The sequence below is a fragment of the Somniosus microcephalus genome, chromosome 3 (assembly GCF_052327205.1).
Source record: "Somniosus microcephalus isolate GS21.2 chromosome 3, FLI_Smic_1.0, whole genome shotgun sequence".
Classification (NCBI taxonomy): domain Eukaryota; kingdom Metazoa; phylum Chordata; class Chondrichthyes; order Squaliformes; family Somniosidae; genus Somniosus; species Somniosus microcephalus.
In genome coordinates, this window is record NC_140989.1 from 283,317,058 (window position 1) to 283,333,239 (window position 16,182).

Below are 16,182 nucleotides of genomic sequence, written 5' to 3' on the forward strand. Positions count from 1 at the left end.
CTGAGTGAGATTGCTAATTAGTGCCAATTTTGCACTGTGGGCTCATGCCCTCTAGGAAATGGATTGAGACTGCCCAGATTCATTTCACTTACAACCTTTACAGCCAGTGGACAGAACACTTTTCTACCATCAGACTGGCCTAGATTTGAAGCCCAGTATCCGAGGTGAAGGCTAGAGTCTAATCCACTGTCACCCAGTTCCCACAGTGTCCATTTATAAATGTTTGTATTTAACACATTTTTAATTACTTTCTGCCATTGTAATTCTTTCTATCCCTCCAAGGGCACATGTATCACTCCCAACAGGGAGGACAGACAGGAAATCTCCTCTCAAGCCTCAGCTGTCATTAAGTCAGGGCCAGGGGATGGAGGGTAATGCAGCAAAAAACAGCATGGGTCAGCTTGGTCTTCAGATTGACCTCACTGCCTCCCTTTGTGAATGTACCTCATCTCCTGGGAGCACGGTTTCCCATTCCCCACATTGCTTGGACCAGTACCAATAACATCGGTGAAAATGACAGAATTTTTTATCTTAACATAATGGTCCAAGAGCATGTGGTGTCGTTCACCATTGAAATTGATCATCTGAAATTACTGTCACGTTGTGATTATTTTTTTGTGTGTCTGTGAACTGGGGAACATTAACTGAGTGTTAGCATCGAGCAGACCCAGATTTGGTATAGCCTGCAGAGCAAAGCACCATCTACTTTGTCCAAATAATGTGCTTCCCCACCCCAACCATCCTTCTGTCATCAGTAAACACTCAAAATCTAAAATAAAAACAGAAAATGCAGGTTTGTTGATACTTAATTTATATAATGCCTTTAACGTAAAACGCATCCCAAGGCGCTTCAGAGGATGATTAGGAAAAATTCACGAATCTGGAAGTAAAATTGTTTCACTTGACGGCTTGTCCTGCCCATCAACATTCATCTGTTCTATCATAAGTGCTTCACTTAAGGAACATTATACAGTTAAACCTCTAGTAATGCTCTTCAGCCAACAGCTCGCAAAATAGAACGTAAAGATGTGCTGATTTCAGACGGTGGTTAGTGGTGTCGGGTAATTTTGAAATAATAGGGTCAATTCACTGATCCCCCTGCTCCCAGTAGGGAGCTGTACCTGAGAGCTTTGGGTCAGAGATAAAGCTACGACACTGTAGTGCAGATTCTCTTGACCGGTGCTCCCCTTCAAGCACAGCACCCTGGGGATCCAGTGAATTTACCCTAGTATTCATTTTCCTTTAGAGGATATCCATTTTTTTCCCATGTTGTGCCACCATTTGGTCATGGGATCATCATCATCGCTGGGTCAGATGGTCACCTCTGGTGACCTGATAGTGATGCCTGGTAGTAACATTGTGCGCTGCATTTACATTTCAGCACTACAGCTTCTGGGGGCAGTCTGACTGGCAGCACCACTCCAATATAGATGATGGGGTGATAGTAGCTTTAGTTGCATAGAGACTTACCTCAAGAGGTGGCTCCAACCTCCATGGTGATGGCGAAGCTATAATTGAGCTTTTAGTGTTGGTGTTTGGTGCTTTTTTTGGGAAGATTTGGAGCCAGGAACTTAAATTTTGAGCTTGTGCAGTTATTTCAGTGTCGTACTTTGAGAGCGTCTGGAGATGCTCACACATTATGTAGAAAACGATTCATATTGTAGATGTAACGAGGGTTTCCTTATTACAGTGATGGAAGATCACAGCTGAAACAATGTGTTTTACTACAAAAACTACACTGGTTTTCAGCCGATCATTTGCATAGTCCTGTTCAGTACTTTATCTAGGGTTGCACAAGATTACAAATGGGTTCAGATAAAGAAGTTCCTTCAGCTTATTTGATCTCATCCCCCTAGAATACCAACCCTACCATCTGCCCATTACAGAAACTAGTCACTTAAGTGTCCAACACAAGGACAATAAAGCCTGCACGTGGTCTGTTTATGCAGCATCCTGAACTTGTAACAAGTAACCCACTGAATGCCATGGGTACTGGTTCACAGACCAGCAACTGCCCATATCAATCAACATTCTTTGTGCAGAAAGAAATCAAGTAAAACTTGTTAAACTCGTTAAATATGAAACCGTTGTTATCTTGCTGTATGTTATATAACAATGTATACCCTAGGAGTGGTTACAATAGTAACCTAATCTAATCAAGGGGTCCAGATGTTATTATAAACTCATGTGAGCAATATTTAAGTTGGTTTAGATCAAACTTTGGAACCCAGGTTTAGATTACAGCATTGTAATCAGTCTCTGGTGTCTCTCATTTCTTAAAACAATTTAATTCACACCAATCTCTTTACTCCGGGGCTGGGGAATTCCTCCTCTCCATAGCCTGTGGTCATTAAGTTCAATTGTAACATCCTTACCGTTTCCCTGGTGAAAGCAGCCAACTCAGTACAGACCAGGGATCAAACTTGGGGATCTTCCTGGTCTGCATGGCGCAGGACCACAGCAGGCGGTATACTTCCAGACTGAGTCACCAAGGGAACTGTGGATTTTTAAAAACAATTTTACCGACTAGTGTGTGCATAATCCTATCTCATTTTTGTGCGATAGTTACTACTTAGCTTTATATGAGCTTTTGTTAATGAAGCCTGACTCTTTTGATAACTTTTAGATGTGCTAATAGATTATCCATTAGTAAAGTTGCCTGCTCTTGCTTTTCTAACACAGTTATCTGATAAAGTCAAGTCACAGTGGACTGGTTCCTGTGTTTGGTGAGGGAAGGGGCTGGAACAGCAAGCAGCTGGGCAGTCTATGGTACCAGCAGTGTATGAGACAAATGATAAGTGAAGGCAGAACAGCCAGTTCAGGAGCATTAACACAAAGAAAATAAACAAAGTTCACTCACGATCTTAACAGCCCGTTCAGATAACCTACTTCTAGACTATTTTTCACAAATGTACACTTGAGAGGACTCAACAGCATAGCCTAGGATCCTGCAGTGACCTACTTGGAGCGACTGACCCCAGGCTCTGGAGATGGATCTTGTATGAATTTCCGGAGATGTGTGACCTTTTATAGAAATGATGATTGAACTGCGGGTTCTGTCCTTTTCTCATGTAGCTTTGGCCAATCACCTGGCTGGTAGTGCAGAGGGGTGTCCCCTCTGTGTGACAGTGCTGCAGATGCCACTGACCCACCAGCACTGAGAGGCTGTGGACTGACCAGTTCTGGGCAAACCCAATAACACACAGATTACAGAGTTAAAAGGAACACAATTCTGAAAACAGAAAATGATGGAAATGCACAGACCATCCAGTATCTGAAAGAGAAGAATAGGTTAGCCTTTCAAGTGTTCTGATAAAGGCTATCACCTGAAACATTAGCCTGTCTTTCTCTTCACCTACTGTGCATTTTCTGTTCTTCTTGTAAATTACAGATGGATCCTTCCACTGAGCCTGTGTCACAACTGTACAGATACAAGATACATTTATTAGAACTGTTTTCAGTGTCAGAAGGTACATACAGTCATATCCATCGCATATTAGAATGTAGAATTATAGCCAATGCAGTGACGCAGATAAAATAAGAAAAAAATCAAGTTGGGCAGTAGCTGGAAACATGGACCACTTATGAGGTGGAATAATTGAAATTGCCGATAGCAGGGCAAGTCGCAGTATCTTGGTACCCAATTGCAGAATAGCACTGACAGAGGGTTGTAGGGTTACCACCTTTTGTCAAGTCTAAAGTTGAGCAGGAGAGTGATGGAACATCATTGGTCTTTGCCTACAGTCTCCCTCCGTGACAGAGTTGCAGATCTCAGTCATGGTGCCACAGGAGGATGGTAATTAGGACAGGAGTAACCAGGGCTCCTAGTGGTGGACTGAAGAGCAGCATTGGCAGGGTCAGATTGCATGCCTGCTCCTTTGTATGTAGTTGGTGTATTGGCTGGGAAGACCAAGAAAGGAGACAAGAGGAGAAAAAATAGGACCTGTACCCTCACTGAAAATTTAAGAAACGGAAAACAACCTAGTGCTCAAACCCGCTGGGACTTCTCTGCTACCTCAGTGGTAAACGAGTCCTTTTGTTTGTTATAGTGCCAGGTGTCACATGTAGAACATCAGCCATGCTGAACACTCGGATGTGTCTCCTTTCTGTTTCTTATAGTTACCCATGCCCCCTCCCTCCCACTCAATGCTCAGTAACAGCTGTGCACCATCACACTGCCTCTTCCACTCAGTAGAGGAGCTGGTCTGAGCTGCATACAGTGTGACTACCACTGATTCCCAATAATCTATAATGTTCCCTGGCCCTGAGGATTGCTACCTAGGTCTAGTTCAGCATTTAGTAGAAATGCGAAGGGGATTTTAAAACTTGGGGTTTTATCTACTTCTATGCCTTATGATGTAAAACCCCTTGTTATTAAGGGTTGTAACAGCAACAAAACAAAACAAACCTCTGAACTCAAGGCGTGATTTCACATTTCCACTGCCCTACCCTGCCATTGGTTGACTTTAGATTTAGCAAATGGTGGCAACCTTTGAGTGATTCTGCTACAGGATACTAGGCACCAGTTGAGTCGCCCCATTTGATCTTTAAAGATTTTAACCTTCTAGCTGTCTCAGAACATGGGGAATTATAACATCTGGTATTTATGGGTGCAGAGATGCCCTACTGCCATGGGGTTAGGGAGGTACAGTATACACAATTGCCTACAAAGTTATTTAAGCATTGTCAGGATTTGGATGTTTTCCATTCTCATGTGGGTGATGCCATTTTATTTGCTTAAAATGCTGACTCAGGATAGGAAGCAGCACGTGGTGTTGTCTGTGTTTGAATCTCAGGGCCAGGAGGCTAGGGGTGGCAGGCAACAGGTCGGCTGGTGTGCACGGGAATTTCGAAATGTATGCTGTGCCATTCCTACCGTTCTGGCTATGTGTAGTAGCGCTGCAACACCCCTGTAGTCAGGGCATCTTGTTTTATTATTAATTAACAATATCAGTGACCATTTTCCATTTAATGAGATCAGTCACCTGGCTGTGGCCCATGTTTACTATTACTACCACAAACTGAGAATGAAAAAGCCACAGACTACCGATGGTCAACTTAAATGAGTGACATTTAACTTGTATTCCACAGCATCTTTTCCTGTGCTCTGTTAATATCGTGCATTAGCTAATAAATTTGCATTAATTTGGAACACCCTGCTGTCTCAGTGGATAAATGCAATGCCTGAGGTGACACTGAGCCATATCGGGCAAATGGCACCCAGCTTCGAAACCCAGTTTGGCCTGAGTTAGCTGATCTCAACAGGAGCAGTAATTGGCCTCTGGTTGTGTTGGGGAAGGGAGAAAATAGCCAATGTTCCTGCTGCTGATTGGGTTTCAGTGACTCAGGTATGCATGGTGGCTGTGGCGGGGCACATGGACCTCAGGTGAGGAACGGGCTCAGTTGTGATGTCCCACACTATTGAATATTTATACATCAGGCTGTGTTAGTGTGTGAATTACAGAGTAGTTGCTGTGATTTTTCTCTTTCCTCTGCCATCAGTTCCCCATTATGACACTGTATGTGATGGACACAGAGTTCTGAACTTCCTTACTGAATGCGTAACTGTACATTTTCCCACTGAGTTTAAATGATTCAACATTCTCAGTTCCTGAACTACACTTTGAAATAAATTACCCCCTGCACCAGTGCCCAAACAGAAAAATAACCATGTGAAGTATATCACTGTGGGGCCTAAGGCAGTGTTTCAGTCACAGTGTTTATTTGTTATATGGAATTATTTTTAAATTAATTGATTTACTTTGGGCAGACAAAGTGGGTCATGTGAAATAATGGAAACAATTAACCACAGAATATATGGCGCGCTGGACAGATATGGGCTGACTGAAGAGATTGCACTACTTTGACATTGCTGGAATATTTGACCAATTAAATAAATGTTTAACCGGTTGTTCCCCAGAACCTGATTGAGGAGCAGCAGCAGCAGTTGAACCAGTATGAATCAGCGGCCGGACAGTGCGTCACTGAACTGCAGAAAGCCCAGGTCCAAGTACATGGGTTGCAGGACAGAATCCAAGAGACCGAGTCTGCCAACAAGGTGAGTTGGCATGCTACCACGAGTGATGGATGTTTGGCGTACGAGTGGCACGTAGATCCAAATTGTTCTTTAGAGCAGTGCTGCTGCAGACATGAGGCCAGAACCAATGAGGCAACACATGAACTGTAGTCATTTTTCCTCACCACCCCCTAATCATCATACAATCACCCCACAAAAACTGTGTAGGATGATTTGAGGCACCAACTGTGAGCACATTATGTGTGGATCCCACTTGCATCAGAGACATAATTGTAATGAATAACTGGCAGCTTTTTTGGTCTCTTTGGTTTGTCATACAGTGATAATCTCCCTTTTAAAAACATAACGCACTGCAATCCTCAATGTTTTTTAATGAGCTGAAGGATTGCAGTTATATGCATTGAGTTGATGTCAGATGTGTAGAGTTGCAGTAAATTTAGAGTGCATTCTACGTCAAAATGTACAAAACACAAGGTTAATTTCAGGAAAACTTGAGGATTCTGTTTTTACAAGTATATTTTTGTAAATACACATTTGTATAAATATACATCTCTGTGCCGTGGATTCACACCTAGCCCAAACGGATGAAATTCTCTCTCATTTGGTTCTCAAAGTCTAACATGAAATAAGTTTGGGCAGTCTTACCCCAGGCATGGGATTGGACCACAGAACTGTCCATAATTTGGTAGAAGGACCAGACTGCTGCCAACGAAGTTGAAGTAGTTGCGCATGCGCAGTCAGTGTTTTTTTGGTTGTTCACTTCGAGACTCACGGGGTCTGGGGAAAAAATGCCAGGAATACAGAGCGGTCCTTCGGTCTCACGGGGTCTGAGGGAAAAAATGCCGGGAATACGGAGCAGGCCTTCGGGTCTCACGGGGTCTGGGGAAAAGATGCCGGGAATTCGGAGCGGGCCTTTGGGACTCTCGGGCTCTGTAGGGGGCGGGGGAAAGCAGAAACATCATCGATATCAGATTCCAGATTAATGCGCAGAACGGTTCTGCGCAGCTTCCGGTCATTGGCAGCAACTTCCGATTCGTTGGCAGCAGTCACTCCGTTGGTAGAAATTGGCAGTCTGACTCAGAGGCTGTAAAGCAGGGGTGTCCCAGCTTTTGTACTCAAGGTTGTACAACATAGTTGTGTACCATGGAGCCTCCAGGACCGTGTATAAAGTTTAAATCAATGTTCCCGTTAATTTATGTATGTCTCCAGTTGCTGATGCTAACGGATCTTGGGGCTTTGATTTGGGATTTATGAACCAATGAGGGAGCAGTACTAACAGTCCTTTTCCAATCTTCAGCCATACAAAATTTGAACAGGACAAGCCAGCAGATAAGAAATATAAGCATATATAACAGAGTTGCTTGTGCTGCAAGGGTCAGGTTGACAGGCCTTGGGAGAAGCATGTGGCCCCAGTGCTACAGGTTGGACATCCTTGCTGTTAAGGGCCATGGAAATACCAGATTGAAGGAGTATAGAGTTGAACTTCAATTATTCCCCCAAAATGGTGCAAGTAGTGAACTGGAGAAGTCTTTTCCCTATGTGGTCTTTCACTCCTCCAGACTACACTATCGCAGTTAAAACCAGTGAGGGCTCATTGTCTTTACTCTGTGTTTGCGGACTCCACTGCCAAATCTCCCCATTAGATAGGGATTTTTAATGGAATATCCCACCGGACATCAAACAACCTCATAGAGCAAAAAAAAGGGCAGTGACTACAGCCTAGCCTAATCTGGATAATTGTATGTTTTTAAAAAAAAATAGAAAACGGATGAGAGGAAAGGTTATAACAAAAAAGAACATTCTCCCACCATGTAATGCTTTGTGCATGTGGTAAATCTCTCATTACACCATTTCCCCCAGATGCTGCAGGAGAATCTATGTGAAATGGAAAGTGAATTGAAGGCAGTGCGCTACGCAGCGCAGAAGCAGGACCGTACCCAGCTGGGGCTGAACGAGGCTCTGAAAAACAAGGAGGAGGAGGTAAATGTGGGCGTGGGAAGAGAAATGTCAGCTGTAGAGTTGCCTGGAAGGATCGAGAAATTTGTGCAGTTACAATATTACAACAGTGACTCCACTTCAAAAAGTACTTCATTGGCTGTAAAGCGCTTTGAGACGTCCGGTGGTCGTGAAAGGCGCTATATAAATGCAAGTCTTTCTCTTCTGTTATAGAATCCAGGACAGAATTTGCAGTTGGTATGACGGCGTACTCCGATTTCCCGAACTTGCGATCTGTCAAGTTCCGACTTGACAGATCATCCGCACTGACATTGAAATCCTAATTGCTGGCGCAGAGTTGGGCTAATTGCCCACCAACTGACCAGCAATTACGCCTGAAAATTTTATGGCTGGTGTAAACAGGCACAGCAGCCTGCTTGCACAGCGTAAGAGGACAACCGCCAATAAAATATCTTGATCTGATGGTTTTTGTTTAAATATATAAAAGGAATATAAATGCAGACCGGGTAAAGTGAGAGACTGTTCGGGGAATTGAGAGCAACTTTTCGTTTGGGGCCTCGCAACAGGCAAGTGCGCATTTGGTTCGGATGCCGGCGGCGTAATCCAAATTTATGCCGATGACCGCAAAATCCAGGCCATAGAATCTTACAGCACAGAAGGAGGCCATTCAACCTGTCATGCCGGTGCCGGCTCTTTGAAAGAGCTGTCCAATCTAGTCCCACGCCCCAGCTGTTTCCCTATAACCCTGCAAATTCGTCTTCTTCAAGTACATGTCCAATTGCCTTTTGAAAATTCCTACAGAATCTGCTTCCACTGCCCTTTCAGGCAGTGGATTCCAGATCATAACAATCCTCTGTGTGAAAACATTTCTCCTCATTTCCTCTCTAGCTCTTTTGCCAATTATTTTAAATTTGTGACCTCTGGTTAGCGACCCACTTGGCAGAGGAAACAGTTTCTCCTCACTTGCTCTATCAAAATCGCTCATAATTTTGAATATCTCTGTTAGGTCTCCCCTTAACCTTCACTGCTCTCGGAACTGTGCAGCACTTCTACATGGGTCAGTGCTGACACGGCAGGAGCCTGGTGCCGGCGCAGTCTCGCTAGCAGTGAGAATGGTAAAATAATCAGACTATTGTGTTCAAGGCCGATCTCCAACCCATGCTCGTGTCTAGTGAGGCTCCACTCTGACAGCAGAGCCTCACATAATTGCAGAGACAGATTCACTCAGAAGCCCGTGAAAATTCATCTTAGAAATATTAGAAAAAAGACTTGCATTTATATAGAGCCTTTCACGACCTCAGGACGACCCAAACCGCTTTACAGCCAATGAAGTACTTTTGAAGTGTAGTCACTTGTTCATTTTGGTTAAAGACAGGTGGCTGTTGGTACAGTAGGTTAGTGTGCTCATGATGTGTACTGTGCATTCACAAGGCAAGGAAATGGGCAAAAGCATGAATGTTTCATTTATTTCATTAACAATTCAACACGTTGATAAAAAATTGGAAAAGCCCAGCGTCAGCAGAATTCCAAGTTAGATTTCACTTCAGGAAAGCTGCCATGGAGCTTGCAGCCTATGCAGTCTTTTCATAGACAGGATTGTAATTCCGGCTGTGTACTGTATGCACATAGACAACTTGGCCTGTAGTTTACTTCAATTTGAGCTGAAAGGGGCCCAGATTGGGTCTGGAGGTAGTAAACCTTAAGCCATGGAGAGGGGGTGGGTAATTTTCCTAAACTTGGAGAGATCCATTATAAGATTGAACTTGCATTTATTTACCTGTTTGCTTTTTAAAAATTGAGCCTAAACTTGACTGCTGGTGATATTAGTGGAAACTGCATCCAGATAACAGTTCTCATTCTGCTATTTTAGCAGTGTTGTTAACTCATTTCAAATAAATATGTTAAAGCCTCCATTAGAATCCGAGACACAGGAATGTCAGATGAATGTGATGGTGTCCGTCCACTAATAACAGTCCCAAATGGGGGAAATGTGTTCGCAAAATTGTGAACATAGTAGGAAGATTTTCTATCTTTGCTGCTTCTAGGGGAATCACAGCTATATTCTAATGCCAGAGGAAATCTGCTCCCTTGAAGAATAGCAATAACCGCCTGCAACCTATGGATGGTTTTGTACATGGTAATAATACCAGTGTATTTTGTGACCTTGAAATTCCAGTGTCTTTGTCACTTTCCCCCCTCTCAGGTTGAAGAGCTTTATCGTGTAATTGATGGCCAGAATGAGGCTCAGGCCAAGTTGAGGGAGATGCTTCACAGCAGTCAGCTTGAAAACCTGAAGGTAGGCAACGAGTAAAAGGATAACTTAAATAGCCTTGGACTGCAGGCTCTGTACTTCAAACCTTTCTTGCCTTTTGCTAATTTTGTCGATAATTCTGTACTTTGTGCTCCTCAAGATTATTCCATGTTCCTCATCAGCTCCAAATAAGTCTTCCTTGCTCATTCCTTATAACCGCCAAGTACATCATCCGAGATACTCTTTGGCCTCCCTGTTATCCCATCATGTTGATAGCAAGATACACCCCACCATCTCTTGATCTAACCCATTGTTTCCCAGGATCTCAAAACCATGGATCCCATTATGTCCCTCAGATTCCATTCTTCTATAATCTACAGGTTTTTTAAACTGTAATCCTACCATCACCTTTTGCTGTATTTTGTTTATTTTTCTATTCTTTTATTTTAGTAAAAGAAAGCTGGGGAACAAGGCGGCTCAAATAGCTAAGCGCTTCAGTGCATTGCTTGGTATGTTGTTGAGTCACACTGGCCAGAAAGATTGCACGTGGTCTCAGTCAGAGTATTGAGTTGGTTGATCTCTGGGGATTTTGAGTTAGCTGATTTCAGTGGTGGTTCTGAGTGAGCTGATCTCAGTGGGGGTGGTCAGTCTGATGACTTCAGTGAAGTAATACTGAGATCAGAAACCGCAGCTGCTCACCCCCACCCCCACAACAGGCTCCTGGGTTAGGGAAGGAAATACAATTGGCCAGGGCTTTCTGATGGTTGCCTATCGAACCCTGCGTACACTTTTCAGAAGGCATTTGATAAGGTGGCACACAAGAGGTTATTAAACAAAATTAGGGCTCATGGGATTGGGGGTAATATACTAACATGGATTGAGGATTGGTTAACGGACAGAAAACAGAGAGTAGGAATAAACAGGCCATTTTCGGGTTGGCTGGCTGTAACTAGAGGGGTACCGCAAGGATCAGTGCTTGGGCCTCAGCTATTCACAATCTATGTCAATTATTTGGATGAGGGGACCAAATGTAATATATCCAAGTTTGCTGATGATACAAAGCTAGGTTGGAATGTAAGTTGTGAGGAGGATGCAAAGAGGCTTCAAGGGGATATAGACAGGTTAAGTGAGTGGGCAAGAACATGGCAAATGGAATATAATGTGGAGAAATGTGAAGTTATCCACTTTAGTAGGAAAAGTAGAAAAGCAGTGTTTTTTAAATGGTGAGAGATTAGGAAATGTTGGTGTTCAGAGGGACCTGGGTGTCCTTGTACACGAATCACTGAAAGTTAGCATGCAGGTACAGCAAGCCGTTAGGAAAGCAAATGGTATGTTAGCCTTTATTACAAGAGGATTTGAGTATAAGAGTAAAGACGCCTTACTACAATTATATAGGGCCCTGGTGAGACCACACCTGGAGTATTGTGTACAGTTTTGGTCTCCTTACCTAAGAAAGGATATACTTGCCATAGAGGGAGTGCAACGAAGGTTCACCAGACTGATTCCTGGGATGGGGGGATTGTCCTATGAGGAGAGATTGAGTAGACTAGGCCTATATCCTCTAGAGTTTAGAAGAAGAAGGGGTGATCTCATTGAAACATACAAAATTCTTACAGAGCTTGACCGGGTAGATGCAGGGAGGATGTTTCCCCTGGCTGGGGAGTCTAGAACCAGGGTTCACAGTCCCAGAATAAGGGGTCGGCCATTTGGGACTGAGATGAAGAGAAATTTCTTCACTGAGGGTGGTGAATCTGTGGAATTCTCTACCCCAGAGGGCTGTGGAGGCTCCATCGCTGAGTATATTCAAGACAGTGATTGATAGATTTTTGGATGTTAAGGGAATCGAGGGATATGGGAATAGTGCAAGAAAGTGGAGTTGAGGTAGAAGATCAGCCATGATCTTATTGAATGGTGGAGCAGGCTCGAAGGGCCTACTCCTGCTCCTAGTTCTTATGTTCTTATGCACATAAAACTTCTTTTCTATTTTAACACTTTAAAAAAAAAATCACAAAGCCCTGCTGCGTTGCCTTTGATCATTTACTTGAGTATTTTAGACAGCAGCAACAAGCAGTGTGATCTCATCTTCTAGTGATGAGAGGCTGCTAATGATCTCATCAGAGCAGCAAATGGGTGCTGTCAGAATTGAGCATTCACATTGAAAGAACTTGCATTTACATTGTGACATCCTGAGGTTGTGAGAGGCACTAAGTGCTTCACAGTCAATTAAATACTTTTGAAGTGTAATCATTGTTGTAGAGTAGGAAATTTGTGCATAGCAAAATCCCACAAGCAGAAATGAGAGATATGACTAAATGATCTGTTTTTGGTGCTGTTGGTTCAGAAATAAGTGCTGTCCAGGACACTCAGATCTGTCCTACCCTTCTTCAGATAGTGAGAGGCAGACAGGGTATCTCATCTGAAAGATGGCACTTCCAACAGTGCAGCACTCCCTCAGTATTGCACTGAAGTGTCAGACTAGATATGTGCTCAAGTCGCTGGAGTGGAGAGGGCATTACCACTGAGCCAAGGCTGATGGAAGTAGAGGCCTGAAAGTAGGCTGCCTGCCTGACCTCTTTGCCCTGATGTTAGAGGGAGTGTGCAAGGAGGATAAGGGGTCATTTACAAAGTGTTGAAATAAGAAAGGATGATGTAAAGAATTCCACCAAAGATTTGAAAGAGGGAAAAAGCCTTTTTGTCCTCATTATTGCTTATGTATATTCCCTATTTCTCATTCACTCCATACACACTTCTGTTTCCTCTGGGTTGCAGCGTTGTGCGTCCTGTCAGAGTACTGACGGACAGCTGGCACCACCACATGCCCAACAGGCCGAGCTACTGGAACTGCAGAACACCTCCTTTTCTAGTCAGCTGGAGTTGAAGCGAAGGCAGAGGCTAATACGCCAGAAGGAGTATGAGCTGGCTGAAGTCGGACGGAGGAAAGAACTGATTGAGACTGAACTGCAGGAGATGCACCAGCAGAAGGAGGCTACCATCAGGCACAATCAAGTAAGCATTTGGTGTTTAGTTTAAATGACTTCTTGATTTTCCAAGGATGCATTTTCCTTGCAGTCATCATGTTGGCTAAGATTCTTTTCTGACCCAGTTTGCTTTTAGTCTTTTGTTTTTCATCAACTTGTATTGGGGAGTGAAAACATCCGATGACAGGAGCAAGCATTACTAGAGCAGGAATTGCAGCACACTGGATGTAGAGTAGAGATCCGTGTATTCTGCTTTGGCTCCCACCGCAGAAGAGAACCTTCTAATAAGAACATAAGAAATAGTAGCAGGAGTAGGCCATTCGGCCCTTTGAGCCTGCTCTGCCATTCAATGAGATCATGGCTGATCTTCTGCCTCAACTCCATTCACTGGCCCAATCGCCATATCCCTTGATGCCTTTACTATTCAGAAATCTATCGACTTCTGATTTGAATATACCCACTGACTGAGCCTCCACAGTCCACTGGGGTAGAGAATTCCAAAGATTCACCATCCTCTGTGAGAAGAAATTTCTTCTCATCTCAGTCCTGAATGGCCTACCCTTTATCCTGAGGCTGTGGCCCCTGGTTCTAGACACCCCAGCCAAGGGAAACATTCTCCCAGCATCCACCTTATCAAGCCCTGTAATAATTTTGTATGCTTCAATGAGATCCCCTCTCATTCTTCTGAATTCAAGAGAATACAGGCCTAGTTTACTCAATTTCTTCTCATACGACAGTCCCGCCATCCCAGGAATCAATCTCGTGAACCTTCGTTGCACTCCCTCTATGGCAAGTATATCCCAAAATTGTACTCCAGGTGTGGTCTCACCAAGGCCCTATATAATTGGAAATAAAAACAGAAAATGCTGGAAATACTCAGCAGGTCAGGCAGCATCTGTGGAGAGAGAAACAGAGTTAATGTTTCAGGTCGATGATCCTTCATCATCGACCTGAAACATTAACTCTGTTTCTCTCTCCACAGATGCTGCCTGACCTGCTGAGTATTTCCAGCATTTTCTGTTTTTATTTCAGATTTCCAGCATCCGCAGTATTTTGCTTTCCTATATAATTGGAGTAAGACTTCTTTACTCCTGTACTCAAATCCTCTTGTAATGAAGGCCAGCATACAATTTGCCTTCCTAATGGCTTGCTGCACCTGCACATTCACTTTCAGTGACTCATATACAAGGACACCCAGGTCCCTTTTGAGCATCTGCATTCCCCAATCTGTCACCATTTAGGAAATACTCTGCCTTTCTGTTTTTTCTACCAAAGTGGATAACTTCACATTTATCCACATTATATTCCATCTGCCATGTTCTCGCCCACTCACTGAGCCTGTCAAGATCCCCTTGAAGCCTCTTCACATCCTCTTCACAACTGACACTGCCACCTAGCTTTGTATCATCAGCAAATTTGGAAATGTTACATTTAGTCCCCTCATCCAAATCATTGATATAGATTGTGAATAGCTAGGGCCCAAGCACCGATCCTTGCGGTACCCCACTAGTCACCGCCTGCCATCTTGAAAAAGACCCGTTTATCCCTACTGACGTAATAAAACTCACTACGCACTTGGTTTGAGCATAAAGCAAGGCTTTAATCAACTTGTTTCGGAACATGGAGGTCTAGTTGTACTTCACTAGTTCCTTGTCTTACAAAATGTCCCTGGAAAGCTGGGGCCGACGCCTGAGTATTTATACTCCTTGGAAGGCGCCACCAGCTGGCCATCCAGCATTATTTCACGAGTAGTTTCTTGATGAATGATGAGAATTATAACATTCTTCCTGCCTAAAAGATTTGGAAGTCCAGAGAACATGCCTGGTCATAGGCAGCCTGTAACTTGAGGGTTTTATTCTCCAACAGACGCTGACGTATGAAGGGAGATGCAATCCCATTAATATAGGAATCACGAATTAACTCCTCCTGGTACTGCTCAGCTGTAACAGCTTTAAGATTACAATCCTTGCTGAGCCTGCGAAGTTTCTGAAGGAATTCGTCAAGTGATTCCCCGGGTTGTTGTCGAGTTGTGGCCAGTAGATGCCGAGCAAAAATTTCATTTGGGGACTTGACATATAGCTGCTGTAGTATTTGGATAGCGGTGTCATAGTCTACACAGTCTTCGATATAATCAAACACATGAGGGGATACATAATTAGCAAGCATTCATAACTTGTTAGGAACATTCTCACCACACTCCTCAAGGAAGTTGCTAAAGGTACGATACCAGTGTTTCCATACCTTAGCGGCTGTAAGTGAATTTGGGTCCAGGTCGAGACGGGCGGGTCTGAGTAGTTTCTCCATGATGGATCAATTACTTGTCTGAGTTCCCTTCTATGGTTCGAATCGCAGCTGGCTGTTCCCGAATCACCCAAAGCGTGGAGTCGATATCAAGTTGATTAAATTGACGTAATAAAACTCACTACGCACTTGGTTTGAGCATAAAGCAAGGCTTTCATCAACTTGTTTCAGAACATGGAGGTCTAGTTGTACTTCACTAGTTCCTTGTCTTAAAAAATGTCCCTGGAAAGCTGGGGCCGACGCCCGAGTATTTATACTCCTTGGACGGCGCCACCAGCTGGCCGTCCAGCATTATTTCACGAGTAGTTTCTTGATGAATGATGAGATTTATAACACCTACCCTTTGTTTTCTGTCTGTTTACCAATTCTCAATCCATGCTAGTATATTACCCCCGGTTCCATGTGCCCTAATTTTGTTCACCAACCTCTTGTGTGGGCCTTTATCGAAGGCCTTCTGAAAATCCAGATACACCACATCTACCAGTTCCCCTTTGTCTACTCCACTAGTTACATCCTCAAAGAACTCCAATAGGTTTGTCAAACAGGATTTCCCTTTCATAAATCCATGTTGACTCTGCCCAATCTTACTATTAGTTTCTAAGTGCCCAGATGTTGCATCCTTTATAATAGATTCCAGCATTTTCCCAACTACTGATGTG

The 16,182-nt window shown here is 43.6% G+C and overlaps 1 protein-coding gene across 12 annotated transcripts in view; it reads left to right on the top strand.

Annotated features, from left to right (window-relative positions):
- Positions 1-16,182, top strand: part of pde4dip (phosphodiesterase 4D interacting protein) — a 330,703-nt gene that overhangs the window by 116,188 nt on the left and 198,333 nt on the right. For all 12 annotated transcript variants that reach the window (XM_085982652.1, XM_085982655.1, XM_085982653.1 and 9 more), the window contains 4 exons: positions 5,921-6,058; positions 7,898-8,017; positions 10,197-10,289; positions 13,014-13,250. In XM_085982652.1, the coding sequence (XP_085838778.1) occupies positions 5,921-6,058; positions 7,898-8,017; positions 10,197-10,289; positions 13,014-13,250 (588 nt within the window). The remainder of the gene's footprint in view (positions 1-5,920; positions 6,059-7,897; positions 8,018-10,196; positions 10,290-13,013; positions 13,251-16,182) is intronic.